At 43.7% G+C, this 22,858-nt stretch overlaps 1 protein-coding gene across 3 annotated transcripts in view; it reads left to right on the forward strand.

The window, feature by feature from the left end:
- Positions 1-10,898, forward strand: part of GRIK4 (glutamate ionotropic receptor kainate type subunit 4) — a 484,015-nt gene extending 473,117 nt beyond the window's left edge. For 2 of the 3 annotated variants that reach the window (XM_073021797.1, XM_073021796.1), the window contains 2 exons: positions 4,132-4,250; positions 8,014-8,486. In XM_073021797.1, the coding sequence (XP_072877898.1) occupies positions 4,132-4,250; positions 8,014-8,370 (476 nt within the window). In that variant the 3' untranslated portion in view covers positions 8,371-8,486. Of the gene's footprint in view, positions 1-4,131; positions 4,251-8,013 lie in introns of all 3 variants that reach the window. The other variant, XM_008021223.3, reaches the window with a different exon arrangement.
- Positions 10,899-22,858: the final 11,960 nt, after the last annotated feature.

The raw sequence follows: 22,858 nt of genomic DNA on the forward strand, positions 1-22,858 counted from the left end.
CACTAAAAGTCAGGTAAGAGTAAAGAAGGCAGCCTGGAGGAAGTGACCTCTGAGCTAAGTCTTAAAGGAAAGGTTGAGTTTAGCCAGCTGTGTGTCTCGGGAGTAGGGGTAGGTTCCAGGCAGAGGAATTAACAGGAGCAAAGGTATGGAAGGTAGGAGCAATGATGCTGTGTGCTGGGAACTATAAACAATTCTGTGTTACTTGAGAATGTGTCACAGTTAGATTTTGCATTTCAGAAAGATCAGTGAGGCAACTGTGTAGTGTGCAGAGTTGAGGAGGAAATGGCTACAGGGAGGGAAAGAGTTTTAAAGGCTACTGCAATAGTCCAAGCAAGAGATGGTGGGTGCCTGAACTAGGGAAGTGGCAGGAGGAATAGAAAGAAGGGTAAGAAATTGAAAAATATTCAGGAGGCAAAATCAGCAGGATTTGGTAATAGCCAAGACATGGATGAGGGGTAGGAGACCAAAGGCAGGAAAATGAGAAGAAAATGTGCCCCAGGCCAATCAAAGGAGATTGAGGAGATAGGAAGAGAGTGATAAGAAATGGCTTTATAAAATGCCAAGACTGACATGTGACTGACGATTCAAATGCTAACAAAGGTCATGCAAGATTAGGACTAGAAAATTTCCATTAGGCTAGAAACAAAATGTTCATTGGTGACCATAGCAAGGGTGGTTTTAGTGGTGCAAGACAAAATTGCATGGGATGAAGATTGAATAGCAAGAACAAAAGAGTATTCAAAACAGAATTATTTTCTCCTTTAGATATCATAGACAGAGTTACTTGGAGCTTAAAAGCTTTTTGAGTGTCCAAATTATGTTTGAGGTCTGAAAAAAATTACTGGTTTCAGAATGCAAAAAGGAAACTGCAAAATTAAATTAAGACATGTTTAATTAAATATCTCCAAAATGTAACATTGTTTCAACTTCATTAATCTTTAAATTTAATGTTCGTAAAAACTTCATTACATGTAGAAATAATTTATTGGTTATATTTTTAATTTTGCAACATTCTTTTGTATATATGTGCAATGATTGCTGAGAAATCACAGCCAATTTTAAGTTAACTGTATCTTGCCACTCAGTAATATCAGGAGCAAAAATTTTTTAATGCATTTAACGTAAGATGTGGGTGCATTTTGTTCTACTTTTATGTGAGATGGGTCCTCCAAATGTAAGTGATTTTAAGGGCTTTTAGAAGGTCTTAAAATAGTTCTGATGTAGACAACTCTCAAAATCCTTGGCCATGGAAGGAGAGAGAAGAAGTGTTGGATTAGACAGAGCTGGAGAGAGTAAGGAGGATTTCTTTGTCTTTAAGGAGGGAGAGACCTGAGTATGTGAATGTACTGAGGGAGAGAGCCAGTGGAGAGAAGATTGGAGGAGGACCAGGGAGGTGACTGATAGGGAGGCAGGGGGCACAGCTGGAACACAGGTAGCAGAAGAAGACCTAAAGGGGAAAGAAAACCACCTCTACAGAAACAAGAGGAATGTGAGACCCTCTGCAAAGGGGCCCTTGTCCTATTTTCTTTTGTTTTTTGTTTTTGTTTTTGAGATGGAGTCTCACTCTGTTGCCCAGGCTGGAGTGCCAGGGCACGATCTCGGATCAAGTGGCAGCCTCCGCCTCCTAGGTTCAAGTGATTCTCCTATCTCAGCTTTCCAAGTAGATGGGATTACATGCCTGGCTAATTTTTGCATTTTTAGTGGAGACGGGGTTTCACCATGTTGGCCAGGCTGGTCTTGAACTCCTGACCTCAAGGGATCCTCCTGCCTTGGCCTCCCAAAGTGCTAGGATTACAGGCGTGAGCCACTGCACCCAGCGCCTTGTCCTGTTTTCTATCTCAAGCACAACTATTGCCAAGTGATGGGGGTATCTTGTAGAATCTCAGCAGTCACTTGGGGACTCCAGTTACCTGAGCAGATGGCCGTCCTTCTGTCACCATTGTCATTTCCCCATTCACGAGGGATGTCCACCCAGCCTCCCTCCACAGGGGCTGGCCAGAGAAGGTAATTCATCCGTGTCGCACAGATACACATCCTAATACTCCAGTTCTCACCACCCCTAAATCTGTGGGCTGAAGTATCTGCCTACAAACCCCAGCCAGCTCCTTGGTACATTCCCTCTTAAGTGTCCCTTTTTCATCCCCTCCTTCTTGTGGCTCTTGATGCTCCCAGAGTGAAAACCTTCTACCCAAATGGCCCAGATTAGGGGGACAGGTGTTAACACAAGATGTGGGTGCATTTTCTTCTACTTGCTTTTATGTGAGATGGGGCCTCCAAATATAGGTGTTTTAAGGCCTTTTTGCCCATTTAAGCACCTTCCTCCTGGAAGGTAGAATTGAGTTTTTAAATGATCCCCTGTTTTTTATTATTCAAAATAGAGAATTCCCGCATTCACACAGGTACTCAAGAGTTGACTGTGGACCTGCGGATCAGAGTGTATAGTTCATTTGGTGCGTTCATCATGTGAGTCCTCAGCGTCATTCTAAGCCGATTTTCAGTTGTAGGCAGGGATGGCTACTGCACTGTTATTTTAAAAACAAAAATCAGGCATCCACTTAGGACTTTGTGAAAGGAAACCCTGGGCGTCCTGAAATGGCCAGATAGGGCTATTTTTCCAGTTTTCCAAGGTGCAAAAGGTAGCGTCGATTTCTGCTCTGGCCCTGTGACTCCTTTCATAGTACCATGCGAAGTTGACTGCCCCTGACACTGACGAGGCTCCGTGTTCTGTGAGGACACTACTGACTGCACACTCAGATGTGCAAGCATTCCTGAAGAACATGGGACACAACAGACCCTCCTGGATGAAAGATGCCTTTTGATTTCTGATTGTGGCCCCAGTTGAATCAGGGTGTTTTGTGTTTGGGTTTCTCTAATGCCAAAAAAAGCATTTAATTCCATAGCTGAACTCAGTGTTTGACACAGTGGAAATGAAACCGCCACATCATATCCTATAAGTATGTATTGACTATATACTGTGTGCCAGGTATCGTGCTTTGCAATGAGGACATGACCAGAAACGATGTCTGACTCCCAGGAACTTACAAACTTGCACAATGCTTCTAAAATTACCAATTTGTAAACTATTTTTAGGAATGGCTAGAAAAGAATCACCTGTGAAACTTCTGTAAAAATACAGATTCCTGGGCCCCATGTCCAGAGATACTGATCGAGTAGGTCTGGGGTAAGGACTGGGAATCAATATATTTAGCAAGCTTTCTAGGCAGTTCTGATGGCAACTGGTTTGTGAAGCACTCGTTTGGTGGGATAAAAAGTTTTACTTTCCAGGCCGGGCTCAGTGGCTCATACCTGTAATCCCAGCACTTTGGGGGGCTAATGCAGGCAGATCACCTGAGGTCAGGAGTTCGAGATCAGCCTGGGCAACACGGTGAAACCTCGTCTCTACTGAAAATACAAAATTAGTCAGTCCTGGTGGCACATGCCTGTAATCCCAGCTACTCGGGAGGCTGAGGCAGGAGAATCACTTGAACCTGGGAGGCGGAGGATGCGGTGAGCCAAGATTGCACTATTGCACTCCAGGCTGGGCAACAAGAGTAAATCTCCGTCTCACCAAAAAAAAAAAAAAAAAAAAAAAAAAAAAAAAAAAAAAAAAAAAAGTTTTACTTTCCAAATAAGTATTTTAGTAACATGTTGACAAAGATAGGTAAATAGAATTTTTTCTATCCATGGTTTGGTCAAAACAGTTGCTTTCATATCACATAAATACAATATTAGGAAGATTGAGTAAAACTTTTATGCAACTGTTAGAACTGATAGGTATTTTGGCATCATGTCTCTCTCTCTATAAGCTGTCAGAGTTTGCCTGAGCCCTTTTCTTAAAAGGTCCCCACCTCCCAGCCCCAGACACTCTTTGGTAGGCTTCTTGCCAGTGTCCTTGATTGATGGCAAGATCCCTCTCTTCCATTTTATTTCAACTATGCTGCATTTTTTTTCCAGATAGATAATTAAATATCTCAAGGACTGGGTATCTACATGTCAGGTAGACTCATGGGTGTCTACTTGAGCATCTACAATACTCAAGTTCTTGTTTAAATGATTTTAGCATTTTTGATACAATGATTGTGTCTTTCTGATCTTTTACAATATTTTTTATTTGTTATCACTTTCTTACAGGCCTGGGAATGGAGAATATTGGTGGAATCTTTGTGGTTCTTATTTGTGGCTTAATCGTGGCCATTTTCATGGCTATGTTGGAGTTTTTATGGACTCTCAGACACTCAGAAGCAACTGAGGTAAACTTTCAAAGGGGTATGATCCATAGTGTTGGCAGATGGGGTGAAGTTCATCGACTCATGCACATATAAAGTCATTTCTGACGCTTCCCACAGGAAGTGTAGTGAAGAGAATCCCAGTGCCCAGCAGAGGGGATTTGGCTCAATGCTTCATTACTTAGTAATTATGCAGCTACAGAAGGGGCACTTAACCTCTCCGGGCTTCAGTTTTCTTTGAAACAGCCCAGCCAATACACATGCGAAAAAGCTTTTATGAACAACAAAGCCTTCTAGAACTATCATTTAAGATGTAGTTGAGAAAAATAGGTGAAAGTACCAGGTTACTACGGAAAAGACAACCTCAGTCCTTCCATTTTGAGTATGTTTTTGCCTTGCAGGGAAAGATCCTTAGAGATATCCCGACTCATGTGAATCCAAGAATTTTATCTCCCTTCTCGGGGATTTTGAATAAGTTCAGTTCCCCAGCTGTGGCTGAGAGACAGGGTTAACATAAACTTTACCCAGCTTCAACAGTTGGAGAAGAGGGAAGAAGACATTATCCTGCTCTTCTTTCAGCCCACCCCAGGGAAGATATATAAATCTTTACATGTTAATTGCATTATTATATATATTTTTTAAGTTACATTGGCCCCTATCTCAGTCTCCCAACTCTGAATCTTCCTAAAACCTTTCCTAATTGGCACTGGGGAAATATCTCACAGCAGGACAAACAGTGCCCCTGGAAGTCTATGGAGTCTGGCCTCACATGGGGCCTTAACACAACACTGCCTACCAGTCCTGGTCCTCTGTGCTCAGCCCCTTTGCTGTCTCCTTGTAGGACTTCCATGCTGTTGCCCACTCCTCAAGCTTCTCTGCTTCTGCATGCATAGAGCTTCATTTTACTTCCCATCTCCCAAGAAATCAGGAGTGGCCAGCCCTGAATTAAAACCCCCACTAAGCATCTCCCCACAGCTCAGCCACCCTGCAGCTACAGCAGATAGCCCAGTCCTTCTGCTGTCTCTTCCTTGATCCTGTCTTTCCTCAGCTACTTCAGGATTATCCTCTTTCTCCCCCGTATTTTTTTTCTGCCTGCTCTTTTTCCAGTCCACAATTATGAACGTGTCTGCCATATTTCAAAATAATAGGAAGATTACTATTGCTTGCTCTATCCCTCTCCTCTTCCAAACCAAGGGGATCCAGCTGAGAGAATCTCAGTCTCTATCTCCTCACCCCCGATTTGGTCCGAAACCCAGGGCAGCCTGGCTTCTCCCTACCCCTGCACTGAAAGGCCAGTGCTTAAAGGTCTGACCCCTCCCAGTGGACCAAACCAAAGAGAATCTATTGGGCCTTACTGGACTTCGGGGTGTCCCTTGATGATGGGGATACATTTTTTCAGAATCCCTCTTCCCTTGCCTTGCATGGCACCCAGCTTCTTGGTTCCCCTCGTGTTGCTGTCTCCAGCTTTACTGGCTTTCTCCTTTTGCCCACCCCTTAAAAGGTGGTGGTCTTACTTATTCCCTAAGACTTAGTTTAAGTGTTCCCTTCCTCGTGAATCCTTCCTCATTTCTCCTACTGTGTCTCAGCAAGTGGTCATTCTCCTTCTTCTTGACACCACTATAACCTAGGCATGAACCACTTACACACCACGTTGCAATTATTTTGGTATCAGCCTCCAACTAGAGGTTGAGCTGCCTGCAGTAAACACTGTGTCTTTTATCCCTGTGCTTGACACACAGTAGACAGTCAATAAATCGACATTATTATGTTATTGTCACATGTAATAGATTAGGCAGGTGGTACTATTTTTATTGTAGTTATTATTAGAAGCACAGAGAGGTTAGGTGACTTGCCAAGAGTCTCTGCTATTTAGTTAACAATTGTGGGGGTGTGATGGGGTCCTTTAATCCAAGTCGGGAAAAATATAGGCCATATTCTATTAAGTGACGTCACCTCTCTATAGCCGCTTCACGTTTTGTTATTCTCCCCAAAGCTCACCCATGGTCTGGAAGTACATTGACAAACTCAGCAAGTAGTTAGAGCACTCCGAATAGCTAAAATAAAGAGTCAATGCTGTGTTAGCAATTTGGTTATGGTAGAACAACTGTCCCATTTATAGAATTGGAAGAAAGAACATGAAAGAACTGAGGACTTCTGCTCCCATATGGTCTAGGAAAGTGTCCTTTCAACTCAGAGTAGGGCACTCAGCAGAGCATGTGCGGGCTTGGAGTTGATAGGTATTTGTCCAAATTCAGAGTCAGCTATTAGTCAATTTTTGGCAATATGCATAACTTCTCTGAGCCTCCATTTCCACATTTGTGAAATGGATATAATAATAATAGTAATAGTAGTAATACAGGCCCATCGGCCAGGCACAGTGGCTCACGCCTGTAATCCTAGCACTTTGGGAGGCCGAGGCGGGTGAGTGATGAGGTCAGCAGTTCAATACCAGCCTGGCCAACATAGTGAAACCCAGTCTTTACTAAGAAATAAAAAAATTAGCTGGGTGTGGTGGCACGTGCCTATAATTCCAGCTACCGGAGAGGCTGATGCAGGAGAATCACTTGAACCCAGGAGGCAGAGGTTGCAGTGAGCTGACATTGCACCACTGCACTCCAGCCTAGGCGACAGAGCAAGATTCTGTCTAAACAAACAAACAAAAAATTACAGGCCCATCTGTATTCTCTCTCCTTTTTTTTTTTTTTTTTTGAGATAGAGTCTCACTGTTGCCCAGGCTGGAGTGGAGTGCAGTGGCAGTATCTCAGCTCACTGCAACCTCCGCCTCCCGGCTTTATGTGATTTTCCCCACTCAGCCTCCTGAGTAGATGGGATTACAGGTACACACCACCACACCCAGCTAATTTTTGTGGTTTTAGTAGAGACAGGGTTTCACCATGTTGGTCAGGCTGGTCTCGAACTCCTGACCTCAAGTGATCTGCCTACCTCGGCCTTCCAAAGTGCTGGGATTACAGGTGTGAGCCACTGTGCCCAGCCCTCTCCTGTATTCTTCATCCATAGTTCTGAAACCTAAAAAGCTGGGAGAGTTCCAAGTTCCTTGTAAGTTTGACGCAAATGCACTCAGTGGTGACTTTGCTTGACTGATGTTTGTGGCCTTTATCACACTCACACGGTGTGAGTGTACATACATATTGCTACAGGAATATTAGTGGGTTTGCATTCAAGCCTGCCCCAGATGCACAGGGTGTGATACATACTATACTGTTTGTGCATTGTATTACCCTCCGCTTGTTTTTATTATGAGGATACATCCATCTCCAGCTATAACCGGTTGGCTAAAAGAAACAGGAATCTTCAGCCTAAGGAACAGAATGTTCATAGAGACATGGTAGCCTTTTCAGATACTTGAGAGACTGACATGTGGTGGAGGAATTATTTATTTAGTAGGCTTCAAGGTCCAAATTTAGCTGGGATCAATGAATGAAAATTTCAGGGACAGAAATTGTTAGCTGGGTAAAAGGAAGCAGCATTTAATGGAAATGTGCAAAAAAAAAAAAAAAAAAAAAAAAAGGAGATCATTGTCTTTGAAGGTGTTCATCAAAGATTGGAGACCAGCTGGTGGGGCTCTTGAATATTATGGTATGGAGGGTGTTTGGACATTAAATGGGAGTGGAGTGAGGAGATGGACTGAAAGGCCTTTATTATCTTCATACCTAAGATGACACGATTCTGTGACCGCTGTCCCCCTCATCCCCCATCCCAGCGAACTAGCAAGGGGCCCGCGATGGCTGGTTGAGAGGCTGGGCCCTGACCTCGCTATCTCCTCCAGGTGTCCGTCTGCCAGGAGATGGTGACCGAGCTGCGCAGTATCATCCTGTGTCAGGACAGTATCCACCCCCGCCGGCGGCGCGCCGGAGTCCCGCCGCCCCGGCCCCCCATACCCGAGGAGCGCCGGCCCCGGGGCACGGCGACGCTCAGCAACGGGAAGCTGTGCGGGGCAGGGGAGCCCGACCAGCTCGCGCAGAGACTGGCGCAGGAGGCCGCCCTGGTGGCCCGCGGCTGCACGCACATCCGCGTCTGCCCCGAGTGCCGCCGCTTCCAGGGCCTGCGGGCACGGCCGTCGCCCGCCCGCAGCGAGGAGAGCCTGGAGTGGGAGAAGACCACCAACAGCAGCGAGCCCGAGTAGTCCGGCGGCCACAGGACGCGCGGAGGCCGGGCGGGGCAGGAGGGGCGGGGCGGGCGCTGCTGTCAGCCGCGAGCCGGGACTTGTACAGCGTCGACACCTCTCCGGATTTCGGAGCCAGTCACTTTTCCAAAAGATCAAGGAGCCTGACGCCCCAGCCAGAGACCGCGCCCGGTCAGGCAGCGGGGTCCACCCGGAGACGTTGCACCCAAGTGGCAAAGGACGGCCCTCCCTCCTGGGCACAAAGACATCTTCTCCCAGCGGGCCTTTCCCTCTCGCCAAAATAACAGAGTATAGGGTAGGGGGTCCCTACCCAGACCAGTCCGATGAATCGGTGGAATCATCAGCTGAATTCCCCCTAGTCAGAGGCCAATGTACCCTCCGTCTAGTTCTTACAGAAAAAAAATTAAACAGGGAAGTTTTTCTTTTCTGGATTTGTATATTTTTGTTAATGTTCTTTTCCCTTTCCTCCTCTCCTTTTCTTCTTTGTCATCTTCTCAGTTCTGTTAATTTGTTTTGTGTTTTTTGGAGGGGGAGGCTGGGTTAGGGAATGGAAGCCTAAATAATCCCGATTTCTTCTTCTTCCTGAATTTTGGGATATTGCGTTACCAGTGCATCCGATTTCAGGTGCTTAACTCTCCTTTCTGTATGGTGATTGGGGGCCTGCAGGAGCACAAGAGAAGGGGTCTCGGGAAGAGTCAGATGGAGAGTCTCAAAAGCATTGAAGTAAAGTTTTAGATGCCAAAAAGCAATTAACTCATCGTATACTCAGAGAGACCTTGAAACGCCTGGGATGTCAAGGGTTAATCTGTCTTTTCTTTCCCTTTCTCTTTCTGACTTTCACTGTTACTGTGTTGGATTTATCTTTTTGTGAATGTAGTCTCTGAAGACAGACAGGGGAGGAGAACAGAATGCACAAAGTATCCTAGGACTTCGTTTAAGGAGCGGAAAGAGTAGATAGAATTTTCCCATACCATGGCCTTGGCTTCCCGTGGAACATGCTGTTCACAGAGGAGGAAGGACTGGGCCACCCCGTTGGTATGGTGCATACTTTGTCAACTGCATCTCTTTTCAACCAAACTCAGTGGCTGCCTATGAAGCCAGACCCCCAAGACTATCAATCATGGATTGGGTAGTTTCTTGCTACTTAGATGTGAGACCTGGGTGCAAGTGTATGTGTGTGTATGTATGCGCGCGTGTGCGTGTGTGTATTTATTCAATAGAAGGACCTTAAGTAATCAAGAATTTGCTAGGTTCCTGGGAGAGAGGTGGAGTCTCCTAGTCAGTACACAGTCCTGGGAACCAGGAACTCCTGAGTCCTAACCTCAGCTTGAGCAGTAGCCCCCCACCTTGTATGACTTTAGGTAAAGCATTTAACTTCTGTTCCATCCACCAAATAGGAGTGACTGATGCTGTCCGGGTTACCAGGTGACTGCTAGTGACTGCTCTCCATGTGAGAAGTTTGCAGAGTCCAGAGCACACGTGTATGGGAGGGGTGAGGCTTTCTGCAGCTTCTTGACCTTTGCTTGACTTCACCAATTAGGAGTTTCACGCAGAGAGTTCTCATTTGCTGATGGAAAACAAATTCTATGCAATTTCCGATTGTAAACTTAGCAAATTCAGAGAGAGAGAAACAAACAGCCACTACCACCACCTCCACCTCCACCACCGCTGCCACCACCTTGAATGGAATTGTCCTCACTTTTGTTGCTGTTGCAAATGTACTAAAATAAAGACATCTTTGGAAGATGACGAGCTTAATTCATGTTTTTGCCATTTGGGTTGGTCGGCATCCTCTTTATGCCAGGACAATTAGTTAGGGCTGCCGTCCTGGGGGCCAAATGGTACCCTGATTATTCCTGTGAGGGATACTCATTTTGTCCTCACCTGACCTCACTCATGAATTTGAATCCTTTATCTTTTTTCTCTTTAACCATCAAATGACAACAAGCTGTGCAAGACACTTGGGTCTTTTTTTAAACCTTGCCTGATCCTCGTGGAGAAACATGGATTTGGTGGGAAGGGCACCTGAAGGCCGGCTGACAACAGACCCCAATGGTGCCACTGTGCTCCAACCTGCAGCTCCATATCATGCTTCTGACAACATGGTTCCTACTGTCAGATCACATTTGGAGCGGGAAGGGTGGTTTTTTAAAAAAACTCATTTTTATGAGCAGCCTATCTTGATCAATAGCAAACTTTTTTTAATGGATTAGTGAAATAAATGTCCCTATGCATCATTTATAGTCTGTTTCTTTCTCCGTGTGGAATCAAGATAAGACTGCCAGCACTAGATGGTTTCTGTTAGCTGCTGAGACAAGGGCCGCACCTCGCTCGAGCTGGTGGGTGAATTTGCAACCAGCTAGTACTCTTCCTTGGTTCGTCTCCACTTTTTATCTGTTGGTTGTTGGCTTTCTTTTCCATTCTGTATTTTCTATCTGACTCTGTATACTGTATAAAGCAGTTTTTTCTTGTCTGTTTATCTTTCTTCAACTGGAATATTTACAATAAAACAGAAACAAACCCTGAAATGTTAGTGATGGATGAAAGCTGTTTGGGTTTAGAAAGTATGGTTTAGTGGGTCTAATATCCAGGTACTAGACTTGAAAAGCAAATAAAATCATAAACCCACTCTGTGTCTTCCCCTCCACCTGCCCTCTCTCTCTCCCTCTCTCCACCTCCCTCTCTACTCCCCCACCCGCTTTGGCTCTTTGTTCAGATCCCAGAAAAGTCTAGGTGGCTTCTTTCAATTTTTAGTCCTAGGAGCCAGAGCCAATCCGCCCCCCATCCCCAAAAACGGATACATATGTTAATGAAGTTCAGGATTCCTAGGGTTTTGTCTTCCTAAATGCACTTTCACAGAATAGTCATCTATTGATACCTAGGGTAACTCTAGTCAGATATCACCCCAGATTCCACTGGGAGCTTGAAGATTACATCAATTAAAATATAATACTTTGCTTTATTTCTTTTAATTGCTTTGCAGGGCCCCAACCGTCACAAGATCTCTACCTCAGAACCCAGGTAGAGTGTAAGGTGAGCATGGAGAGGGCCGAAAATCTTTTGGCTTCCTCTCATCCACTGCTCATATGAGAATATTCTTCCTGGGAACATGCCAGCCAGCTCTCTTATTGGTTAGGTGAGACTGAAATATCATGATAACCAATCCACCTGGGGCCACTCTGTGAAAGTTTCTTAGTTTTGGATTCCAAGGAGTTTAGTTTTCTTTTGGAATCCAAGGGGGAGCTTCCCCGTGGTGTAGGAGTCAAGTACACAAGGCCAGAAAAGGGCTGGGGCGTTTCAGAAACACCAGATTGGTGGTTTGAGAGAAGCTTGAGAGACCATTTGTGGCCCTCCCACCAACGGGATGTTCGCAGCAAGGTAAAACAGTCTGGAAATGATAAGGGGGATTTGAGTGCCTGACTAGTTGTCAGCTCTCTTGGGGTAATAACAAAGAGGCCTGTTTGGAAAATTCAGAGAAGGAATCCTTTCATAAAGATTTTGCTTATAGCTAATGCTTCCTGTGGGATCTTCTCAAAGAGAAATTAAAGCACCATGAGTAATTCCTTTGCCTTTCGGGGAATGGTGACTTTCTCCCCACAGGCGACTCCCCACAGTGGCCAAACAGAGAGTGCCCTCAGGAACTGACAACCTGCCCATCCTAAGGTTTGCCTCAAAGGCTGGGGACAGTATGCTCTCCTAAGACTTTTCCCATAGGGGAAAAAGTTGTTACTGGGTGTGGCTTCCAAAGGAAAAAAAAAAATCCAAATTTTAGAACCTACATGGTCAACAAGCTTGTTGTGATTTGAGGGCAATCAAGCAAGAGAAATTCCACCACTACTGTTAGAACATTATCATTCAAGTTTTAGAATTTCATACTAATTTCCAAATCTGGAGAGTGAATGAAACAAATATGAATGTTAGCATTTGACAAACAGCAGAAGTAATGCTGAGATCAAGAAAGAAAGAAGTCTACGAAGGCAATTAAGTAAAAACTAAGCTCTCTACCAGAAGTGGCAGAAAATTGAGGCCCCAAGAAGGGTCATTAAAAAATTCAGCATATACTATATCCGTAGATTAACTAAGCATATGCATATAAATATTTCAGTCACCAGGATTTACATGTCACAATGCATGTCAGTGCATTGTGACTGATGGGTGTAGCAACTGAGGGCTTGATCCTATTTACAAGTTAGACTAGATACAGATGGTGGATTACAAATCCCTCTATCATCTGTATTTAGGGCAAAAGATTCTCCTGTAGAAAATTAGCTAAAGCTCCTGCCCACTCTTCAGTATTCCTTGTGCCCAATCAAATGTTGTTTCTTGGTTGTCAGAGAACACTAGCACTTTTCCAGATTGGTAAGTGACCTGGAGAGGGTATTACCTAGCACCCCGCACCACGTTAGATTTTGCCAGAAATAAGACATAGAAGCAGTGATCTACACTCTGCTTGAAGGAAAAAACTAACCTATAAGAAACAGAAAAAATATCACACAAAATATAACAATAAAAGTGCTAGAGTGTGTGGTTTGGAATACTAATCATGTAGAAATTCAGAGGAGCTCAAGATTCTAAGAAGTTGAAAAAGCAAAGGAAGGTTGGGTGGAGGAAGCAGGACTGTTTGCGTGTTTGGGTTGTTAATAATTTTTTTTTTTTATGTCTGGGAAATAAGATCTTGCTCATTGCCCTTGGAGTGAAATATGGTTAATTCATGTTGATGAATTCAGCACCACTCTGATAAAAGATAGTTTGTTATAGCTGTTGTTTTGTTTTTACCCACAGCATCCCTTTTTGAGGAATTCTGGCTTTTAAACGATGCTTCTTCCTGTTTGCTGCCAACACTAGAGATTCTCACCACTGTCTCATCCCTTCGTTTCTTTAAGTTGTATTAGTGGAATTAGCTGCAGATACAAACAGCCTAGCCCTACAGAATACAGAAAGGCTAACTGAAACAAGCAATGAAACTGTCTGAAGTGGATTGGGAGCTCTTTTTAGAAAAAAAAGATCAAAGATTTTTAAAATTGGAGGGAAGGAGTAAGAAAACAGGACCGAAGGTGTGGAGCCAGTGTAAAAATTAATACAGAACCAAACGTCCAAATTTCTGCTGTACAGGAACATTTAGAACTGTCTTCCTTTTCAGTCCATTTAACCATCCTGTTAGTCACAGCACAAGGAGTCTACCTGGAAAGGTATTCTCCTTGGATTGTTCTGATTAGCTTCTTAGTAGCTTTTCCATTAAAAATAATAAAATGTAACTTCCATTTCCATCATCTGTAATCCTATAGCACCGAATGGGCTACAAAAGCATTTTAAATCACTAAGATTGGTCAAATGTGAAGGTCAACGGAGAGAAGTCACAAACAGGTGGACAGCACAGGCTGTCATTACCAGGAGACTGTGTGCCCTCAAGCTCAGGTGGTGACAGAACTTTAAAACCTGCTTACAGAGGATCAGATGAGAAATAGTTCAGTATAGAGAGACTTGAAGTTATTTTTCTTTGCTGATTTTTCCCTTATATAAACTAAACTGGTGTGTATGTGTAGTAATTTAGCACAGACCTACAGGTTCCTGCCAGAGTGTGTGTGTGTGTGTGTGTGTGTGTGTGGTGTATGGGTGTGTATATGGGATGTGTGTGTGTGGTGTATGGGTGTGTATATGGGATGTGAGTGTGTGATGTGTGTGCATGAGAGTATGTAGCAGTTTAGCATAGACCTACAGGTTCCTGCCACTGTATGTGTGTGACATGTATATGAGTGTGGGGTAGCATATGTGTGTGTGTGGTGTGTGGGTGTGTATGTGTGTGTGATATGTGAATGTGTGCTGTGCAAGTGTATGTATGAGTGTCAGGCTGTGTGTGGTGTGTGTGTGAGTGTGGTGTAGGGTGTGGGGGGGTATGTGGGTGTATATATGTGTGTGTGGTGTGTGATTGAGTGGTGTAGGGTGTGTAGGGGGTATGTGGGTGTATATATGTGTGTGTGGTGTGTGAGTGTGGTGTAGGGTGTGTAGGGGGTATGTGGGTGTATATATGTGTGTGTGGTGTGTGAGTGTGGTGTAGGGTGTGTGGGGGGTATGTGGGTGTATATATGTGTGTGTGGTGTGTGAGTGTGGTGTAGGGTGTGTAGGGGGTATGTGGGTGTATATATGTGTGTGTGGTGTGTGTATGAGTGGTGTAGGGTGTGTAGGGGGTATGTGGGTGTATACATGTGTGTGGTGTGTGAGTGTGGTGTAGGGTGTGTGGGGGGTATGTGGGTGTATATATGTGTGTGTGGTGTGTGATTGAGTGGTGTAGGGTGTGTGGGGGGTATGTGGGTGTATATATGTGTGTGTGGTGTGTGTATGAGTGGTGTAGGGTGTGTAGGGGGTATGTGGGTGTATACATGTGTGTGTGGTGTGTGTATGAGTGGTGTAGGGTGTGTAGGGGGTATGTGGGTGTATATATGTGTGTGTGTCATGTCTGAGAGTGTGGGATGTGTAACAGTTTAGAGTAGACCTACAGGTTCCTGTCACTGTATGTGTGCATGTGGGGTCGAGGTGTGGGGTGTGTGTGGGTGTATTCGTGTGGTGTGTGGGTATGTATATGTGTGTGAGTGTGGTGTGGTGTGTGTAGAAGTTTAGCACAGACCTACAGCTTCCTCTCAGTGTGTGAGTGTAGGGTGTGTGTGTGGTGTGGGTGTGTATGTGTGTGTGACGTATGTGTGTAGCAGCTTAGCAGAGACATATAGGTCCCTGTCTGTGGGTGTAGTGTGTGTGCACCAAGTGGGTGTGTATATGTGTAAGTGTGCAATGTGTGTGTGACAGAGTGTGTGGTGTGTGTGTGTAGCAGTTTAGCACAGACTTTCCGGCTCCCGTCAGCGTGTGTGTTGTGTGTGTGTGTGTAGCAGGTTCCTGTCCATGCCCCTAATGTCCCTTTCAAAAGACGGAAGACTTTTCCCATTATTACTTCAGCCTTTCTCCATGCTTCCAGGTAACACTACTGGCTTTAGTCTTCTGGCTTTGGAGGCTTAGTTCTCACTGAACGGTCTTTGATGTAATTTATTTCTAAGCTGAACACATATGTAGATGCATGAGGTAAAAGGTGTTTTTCCCCATTCCCAGATGAGTGATAAGATGCTTGAGCTGACTTCTTAAAACTTATTCCCACTCTACCTCCATCAGCTGCAAAAGAAAGTCCCTCTAGCATTAGTAAGTGACTAGAAAAAAGTGTCGTGCCGATAGTGTGATAGAACACAGCCAGAAAGAACCAGAGCAGTGCAGGCCGGCTTTCATTTACACTCCATTCTTATCAATAACCTCGTCATTTTAAGCAGAAAATCATTTTCAAAAAGCTCAGACAATGAAATTGTTCAAATTTGAGTGGTTGAATTGGCCAATAAAGTACAGAATTCAGAAACATTCTTACTCAGGTAGCCTATCTCTTGTTTTGAATAAAACAGCAAGCTGTTTGCTAAAGCTGTCATTATTTTCAGAGGATTCAAAGGTCTCCCCGATTGGGCCCCTGCTGATCTTTCAACCTTCTCCTGACACTTCTTACCTCCCTTCCACCCCACACAGCAGTCAAACCGTATCCCCCACTGCCCCATATTGACCCTCCGCATCCCATGTTCTGGGCCTTTGCTCTGGAAGTTGCCAGCTCCTGGAATGCCCTTCCCATTCATCTCTACACTGCCAAAGCCTACCCATATTTCAGATCTAGCTTAAATGCCACCTCCCTTTTGAAGTCTTCATTGATCCCCATCACCAAGGGAGTAAACAACAACCTCTCCCTCTCCTGAACATTCTCAACCCTTTTTTTTTTACGACCCTTATCACCTGCTACGTTAAATTATATGTGACACATATGCTGGCCCCCTTACTCCCACCTACCAGAGTGAGGTCTTTAAAGTATAGAGAAAATCCTTTTTCCATCTTTTATCTTTCACAGTGCATAGGATTCCTGGCACATATTTGGTTTCCATGAATGAATGCATGAATGAATGAGGCAAATTCAACTGAGAGCAAATGCACATAAAAATGCAGCAGGTGTGAAACTGAGTGTCAGGGATATGCTAATACACCTTTGATTTAAAGCAACCATGCAAAGAACTACTTAATAATTTATACCAGACAAAAATATGACTTCATTTACTTTACTGGGCATGAACCTAGTGCGGAGAGAGTTGATAATATGTGTAGAGTGGTTCAGAGTTGGTTCCAAACGGTAGCTATGAGGGAATGTTTTCTTCCCACTGCCTGCATGTCTTCTACACAGGTTAGAAGAATTCAGTCTTCCAACTCCCAAGCCAGCTTTGAAAAAATCAGTCAGCCTTCTCCCTTCTCTCTTCATTATCCTCAAAAAGTGATCTGTGCTCCAAAATAAAATTACCAAAACTTGGTTACTGGGCTATCCATTTTCATGTAAGTCCAGCAAGATGGTGCTTGCTCAGAACGGATGCAGTCTTCTTGACCAAAGTCATCAAAATCAATCTATGTTTCCTCCTCAGTTGCCAGGAAAACAGACACATTTCCCCTTGGTGATTTGCTTTTAAAATGTGAAACATCATCATGGTTTGAAGGGCAACAAATTACAGCTCTGGCATTTAGAGTGATTACCATATTGGGAAACCTGGCCAGTTTTGACGACTTTAGAAAAATGCTGCAATTTTTCTAAGTGTTAGTGTTTGGCTTGAAAAAACAACAACAACAACAAAGGAGAGACACTGAGGGAAGGAACCAGCATTTCTCCAGGATCTCCTACCTGTCAAAAACATTTATTTATTTAATCCTTGTGATAGCCCCATGAATTAGACATTATTTTCAGGAGAGAAAATGAAGATTTCTGGAAGTGAAATGACATGCCCAGAGTGCCACAGTTAGTGAAAAAGCTTCAAGATGAAGGGCAAAGATTAGAGCCCCGTTCTCTCTGTTTCCATTTCCAGGATATCTTTTATTGCATCACATCACCTGATCCCAGAAAGGAGAAAACCCAGGCAAGGTTCCAAATATGCTGGTTTTTTGAGAGCTAGGACTCTTGCTTTTTGTTGTTGAAGCAGACAAATCACTTTGATTCTATAACTTTGTTCACCCCTAATCTTTTACATTAGTTTTTGAAACAACCTGCTTCCGTAAATGCTCAGAAATCACCAGTGATGCTAAAATATACGACTTAAGAGATGGCATTTGGCTGGTCGCGGTGGCTCACGCCTGTAATCCCAACACTTTGGGTGGCCAAGGCGGGCAGATTGCTTGAGTCCAGGAGTTCAAGACCAGCCTGGAAAACATGGCGAAACCCTGTCTCTACAAAAAAAAAAAAAAAAATACAAAAATTAGTCAGGCCTGGTGGCGTGCACCTGTAGTCCCAGCTACTTGGGGGGCTATGGTGGGAGGATCGCTTGAACCCAGGAGGCAGAGGTTGCAGTGAGCCGAGATCATGTCACTACACTCCAGCCTGGGTGACAGAGTAAGACCTTCTCTCCAAAAAACAAACAAAAATAATGGACTTTTACTAGAAAAACAGTTTTTATTAGGTTCTCTGACAATGTTTCTTCTTATTATTAATAGCACTGAGGGTTTATGGTTTTAGTATAGCACACACCAACTAGCCAGGACAGTCGTTTAGTTGACATAAGCTACCAGCTGCTCTGGTTTTTCTTCCAGAGAAAGAAAGCAATGTTCAGTGAGCAGACATAAATATCTAGTTGAGGAGAATTTTACGTAGGCCCTTAGAGGTCTAGAAGTTTGCCACCCAGATTGGTAAACCAGAAGGACCTTCCCACAGTCAGTGCACCAATTTAGTTTATTTCCCTACCATTAGGACCATACCCAAGCCATCGAGACTACAAAGGTAATCTATCAATTGAAATCCATAAAACTTTATTAAATGCTACATTTGAATTGGTGGGGAAGGAGAGAGTTTTGTGGGTACGGCTGAGAGCTATAAAGATGGATGAAGCCATGTGGAAAAGGTTATAGACTTTTTCTTCTCTGTAGCCCCTAGAACTAATGGTGCATATTGCTGAGATAAGGAATAACGATCATTGAAAGAAAAAACCTTTAAACAAAGTAACAATCTCCTTATCACTGTAAGATGTGAGTTAATGTTCTCAGAGATACCTTAATACATTAAGAATATCAGAGATTATTTTATTTTGTGAGAGGTCAGACTAGGTGACCTGTTATTATGATAATCATATAAGAGTAGTATAATAACAATAACAGCTGCTATATTTTATCAAGTATTTAATAATTTCCAGATGAGGTACTCTGTTTTATATATATTATTTTAATATTCATAGCAGGTAGATAGTATTTTCCTTATGTTACAGAAAAGAAGACTGTGTCACTTGGTCAGCATCAATGTTGAAGTCAGTGGTGGAATTAGGATTTGAACACAGCTGCCTGGCTCAAAAGTCTCTTTTTCAGTAAAAGTCTTTTCCAACCCACCCTTGACATCTTATGATTATCAGGCCATGGGGCCTGCCTTCAGACTACCATTTAAAACAGGAGACAAAAGTACCAATATGTGTCATGTAAGAGAGGAGACAAACTATAGTGCAAGGGGGAAATAATATGTAAAACAAAAACATTGTCTCATTGAAGAGACTGGAAACACAGTCAGAAAACGATAGAAGAGATTTCTTTAATAATGAAAGATATGACTACAAGAGGCATAACAGCAAATTAATCAACTAACAAACTTGATATTCAACAAGTATTTATTATATAGTCCAAAAAATGTTCCTTCAACACCTACTATGTCCACATTTCTGTCCTAGGCACTGAAGGATACAGAAAGCAAGGCCCAATGGAAGGAAGTCACTTTCTGGATGACTCATTTGGCCCTGAATCTTAATTTGCTTTTTTGACATTTTTGTTATATATTGTATTGGTACTCAATTTATGCTTCAAGGTTTTTTTCCACTAATAAAGTAATACTTATACATTATAGAAAATTTAGAAAATCCAAAAAGTAGAAGAAAGAAACAGAATACCCCAAATGCATTACCTAAAAACACTATTGACGTTTTTTCTTCTAGTCATTTTTTTTTTCTTTTTTTTGAGACGGAGTCTCTCTCTGTGGCGCAATCTCGGCTCACTGCAAGCTCCGCCTCCCGAGTTCATGCCATTCTCCTGCCTCAGCCTCCCAAGTAGCTGGGACTACAGGCACCGGCCACCACACCATGCTAATTTTTTGTATTTTTAGTAGAGATGGGGTTTCACCGTGTTAGCCAGGATGGTCTCGATCTCCTGACCTCGTGATCCACCTGCCTCAGCCTCCCAAAGTGCTGGGATTACAGGCGTGAGCCACTGCGCCCAGCTCTTCTAGTCATTTTTATGTGTTTTTGAGTCATTGTGTTCTTACTGCAGGCTACTGCATTATTATCTTTCCATGTACATCAAGCTTATCCAACAAGACTGTACGCTACTGGAGGCAGAAATTAGGGAGCATACTTCTCTGGAACCCCTGGAGCACAGAGACACAAACTTTGCACAATGCTCTCAGTACAGCAGGTGCTGGAATAATGAATGGATTGATCACTCATTCATCTATCAATTAATAAATGAGTGAACACAAAAAAATATAAAAACAAATTTCTTGCCCTTGAGGCATTTACAATCTGTTTTGAAAGTCAAGTCTATTTGTGCAGCCTTCTAACCCGAGACAATGTGTGATTAAATGCTGAATAGTAGTTGTGAGATATTCTTTAGAAAGAAGTGGTATGTGGTGTGAAAGATGCCCTGGGACAAGCCCGAAGAATCTGAGATTATTTGAACTCTCCAATAAGCCCCCAACAGAAATGGGTTAGTCAATCTCAAGCCAGTTCCCATTCTTCTACCCGGTGCCAAGCGGTCTCCCCATTGACTGTCTCAGAGGACCCACTGTATTCTACACAGGCAAAAGAAACCAGAGCTCCTCTCTCTTCACAGGGGGAATTACCCAGCTAGGGTTTCCTCCCAGCTCTGGGACAAGGAGGGAATTCTAGGCTACATAGCCATGCTGTGGATATCTTTCTCCAGTGGGTAAACTTAGTAGAAAAGGGTTTTAAAACTTTTTATAGTTCTGTCTCTCTTTTAAGTTTAAGTCTGCTCAGGTGGAAGTGCTGAAACAGTACTCTCTACTGCCTAGTTATCTGATAATTGTGGTCTCAGGGCCCCTATTACACAACTTGTGTTGAAGCGTATCGGAGCTGGGTAACTTGCCTTGGCTCTGCTGGGCAGCAAGAGAACAACACACTGGGGACCTGGGGGCTTCTCAGATGGCCTGTATTCAATTAATAGTGACTAGCTAATCAATAGGGGCATAGCAATCAGGTGGATGTAAGCAGGGATGGAGTTGAGGGATTTTTCAAGTAATCCTATTGGAGAATACCCTGAGCATAAAGAAATGTATAGTATCAAGCTGCATTTGGCATGCTCCAGCTAAGGCAGTGGCAGCCTGTCTGACGGGATGTCCACTCCTTTAACAGCTCTTTTAATTCCAAATGAAATGAAAATTCCCTGCTTAGTAATCATTAAGGCTCCAATTTTATTTCCCATTATTAAACCATGAAGTTGGCCAAAACATTTAAATTAAGCAAAATGAAGAGATTTATGAGGAAATTGGACACTAGGTGAAAATTCAAGCCTGATCGCTAGGATTAAGAAAGACACAATAACCACATTATTGGGGGAAAAAAGCAAATCTCAGAGTAAACAGGAAGAAATGTTCTTTCTTATTTTCCCCAAAGAACCAGCTCTTTCAAATTGAGTTTTTAGATGATAATTTCATGCTTGGTAATACCCACATGATTTGAGAAATGTTGGAATAAGACTTAAATGGTATTTTAGTCTCTGTATAGAACTAGAGAAGTATGTCAGATTGATAGCCCTCAGCAGCTGACAGCCTCCTATGGAGAAATAACACTGTGCTGAGAACAGCATGAATTATTTCAGATCCTTCTTGCCCTAAAGACAGAACCCTGCTAGGTGGCCAGTGTGCAGGTCAGAGATTAAACTTGTTTGATCTTCAGTTCCTCCATTGAGACTACCATGCCGGAAGGAAGGATGTTTCCAGCTAGCCGAGTGTCCACGGGTAAGGGACATGGCTGAGACCCCATTCAAATTCCTTATCAGAGGCTGCCTTCTTCCAGGAGAAGAATGCTGTTGCAGGGACAAATTTGAAATGGTAACTGAGAGATGAAAAGTTCCACAGTCAGCCACCCAAGCCAGCAGCTATTGGAGGCATTCTAATTTAAGACCAAAGCATGTCAAGGAGATCCATAATACCATCTATAGGTCTTAAGTCTCTTTCAGTTGTGAGGAGAGATAGTTGCCTTAAGGGCAGGTGAGGACATCAATTGTCCCTGGGGACGCTCAGTGAAAAATCCATTCACTTTGAATCCATTCAATACCATAGCTTGCCCTGAGGTGGATGTAAAGGTATGCGCTGGAGGTTAGTTTTAATTACTGCAAGATTCTGCTGTTCTCAAATACAGCATTCCCCCATACACCTGCTGTGGTAACTGAAATTGCCATCAATAGAGTGATTTCTTTGTGTTAAGGAGGTATAATACTGAGTTCATCATTGTAAGTCAGTCGTAGGCCGAGCGCGGTGGCTCACACCTGTAATCCCAGCACGTTGGGAGGCTGAGGCCGGCAGATCACCTGAGGTCAGGAGTTTGAGACCAGCCTGACCAACATGGAGAAACCCCATCTCTACTAAAAAAAATACAAAGTTAGCCGGGCATGGTGGCACATGCCTGTAATCCCAGCTACTCAGGAGGCTGAGGCAGAAGAATCACTTGAACCCGGGAGGCGGAGGTTGCGGTAAGCCGAGATCCCACTATTGCACTCCAGCCTGGGCAACAAGAGTGAAACTCTGTCTTAAAAAAAAAAAAAAGTCAGTTGCTCCCCAAGAGCCGAGGTCAGGAATGCGACAAGGGAGAGGTCAACTCCTGGACGGTCACACAAGGCCTGGGGCCAGGAGACCCACACCAAGGATCCTGGAGTCTGAGAGTGTGGAGGCACCAGCTACTGTGGAAACCTGGTCCCAAGACACAGGGCGTGAGGTAGGGAGGCGGAGAAGCAAACAAATATTTCTTTCATGTCTATTGTGTTCCAGGCCTAAACTAGCCACTTTTATACAAGTTATCGTATGTAATCATCAAGATTAACTCTCTAAGGTAGTCTTGTTACCCTCATTTTAGAGCTGGAGAATTGGAGTCTCGGGGAGTGTAAGTACTTTGTCCAAGTTCACAAACTTCTCCCAGCACGGATCTGAGCTCAAGTTTGCCAGAATTCAAAGATCCTGGTCTTTCTGGGACAATATGCTGGCTCCTTGGAAATAAAAGAATAAGAAGCTCATTTCACAGCTGAGTCAGCCAAGATTCACCTTGCCATAGGGGCCTCTGTGGGAGATGCTAAGAACCCCCACAGTCTCACTTAATAAAATCTTCCAAGATTGCAATGGAGGTGGAATCTCTATATGAGAATGGGAGTCTGGATATGATAACCAGATTTCAGTCCCCTCAAG

Source organism: Chlorocebus sabaeus, chromosome 1 (genome assembly GCF_047675955.1).
Source record: "Chlorocebus sabaeus isolate Y175 chromosome 1, mChlSab1.0.hap1, whole genome shotgun sequence".
In the NCBI taxonomy this organism is placed as follows: domain Eukaryota; kingdom Metazoa; phylum Chordata; class Mammalia; order Primates; family Cercopithecidae; genus Chlorocebus; species Chlorocebus sabaeus.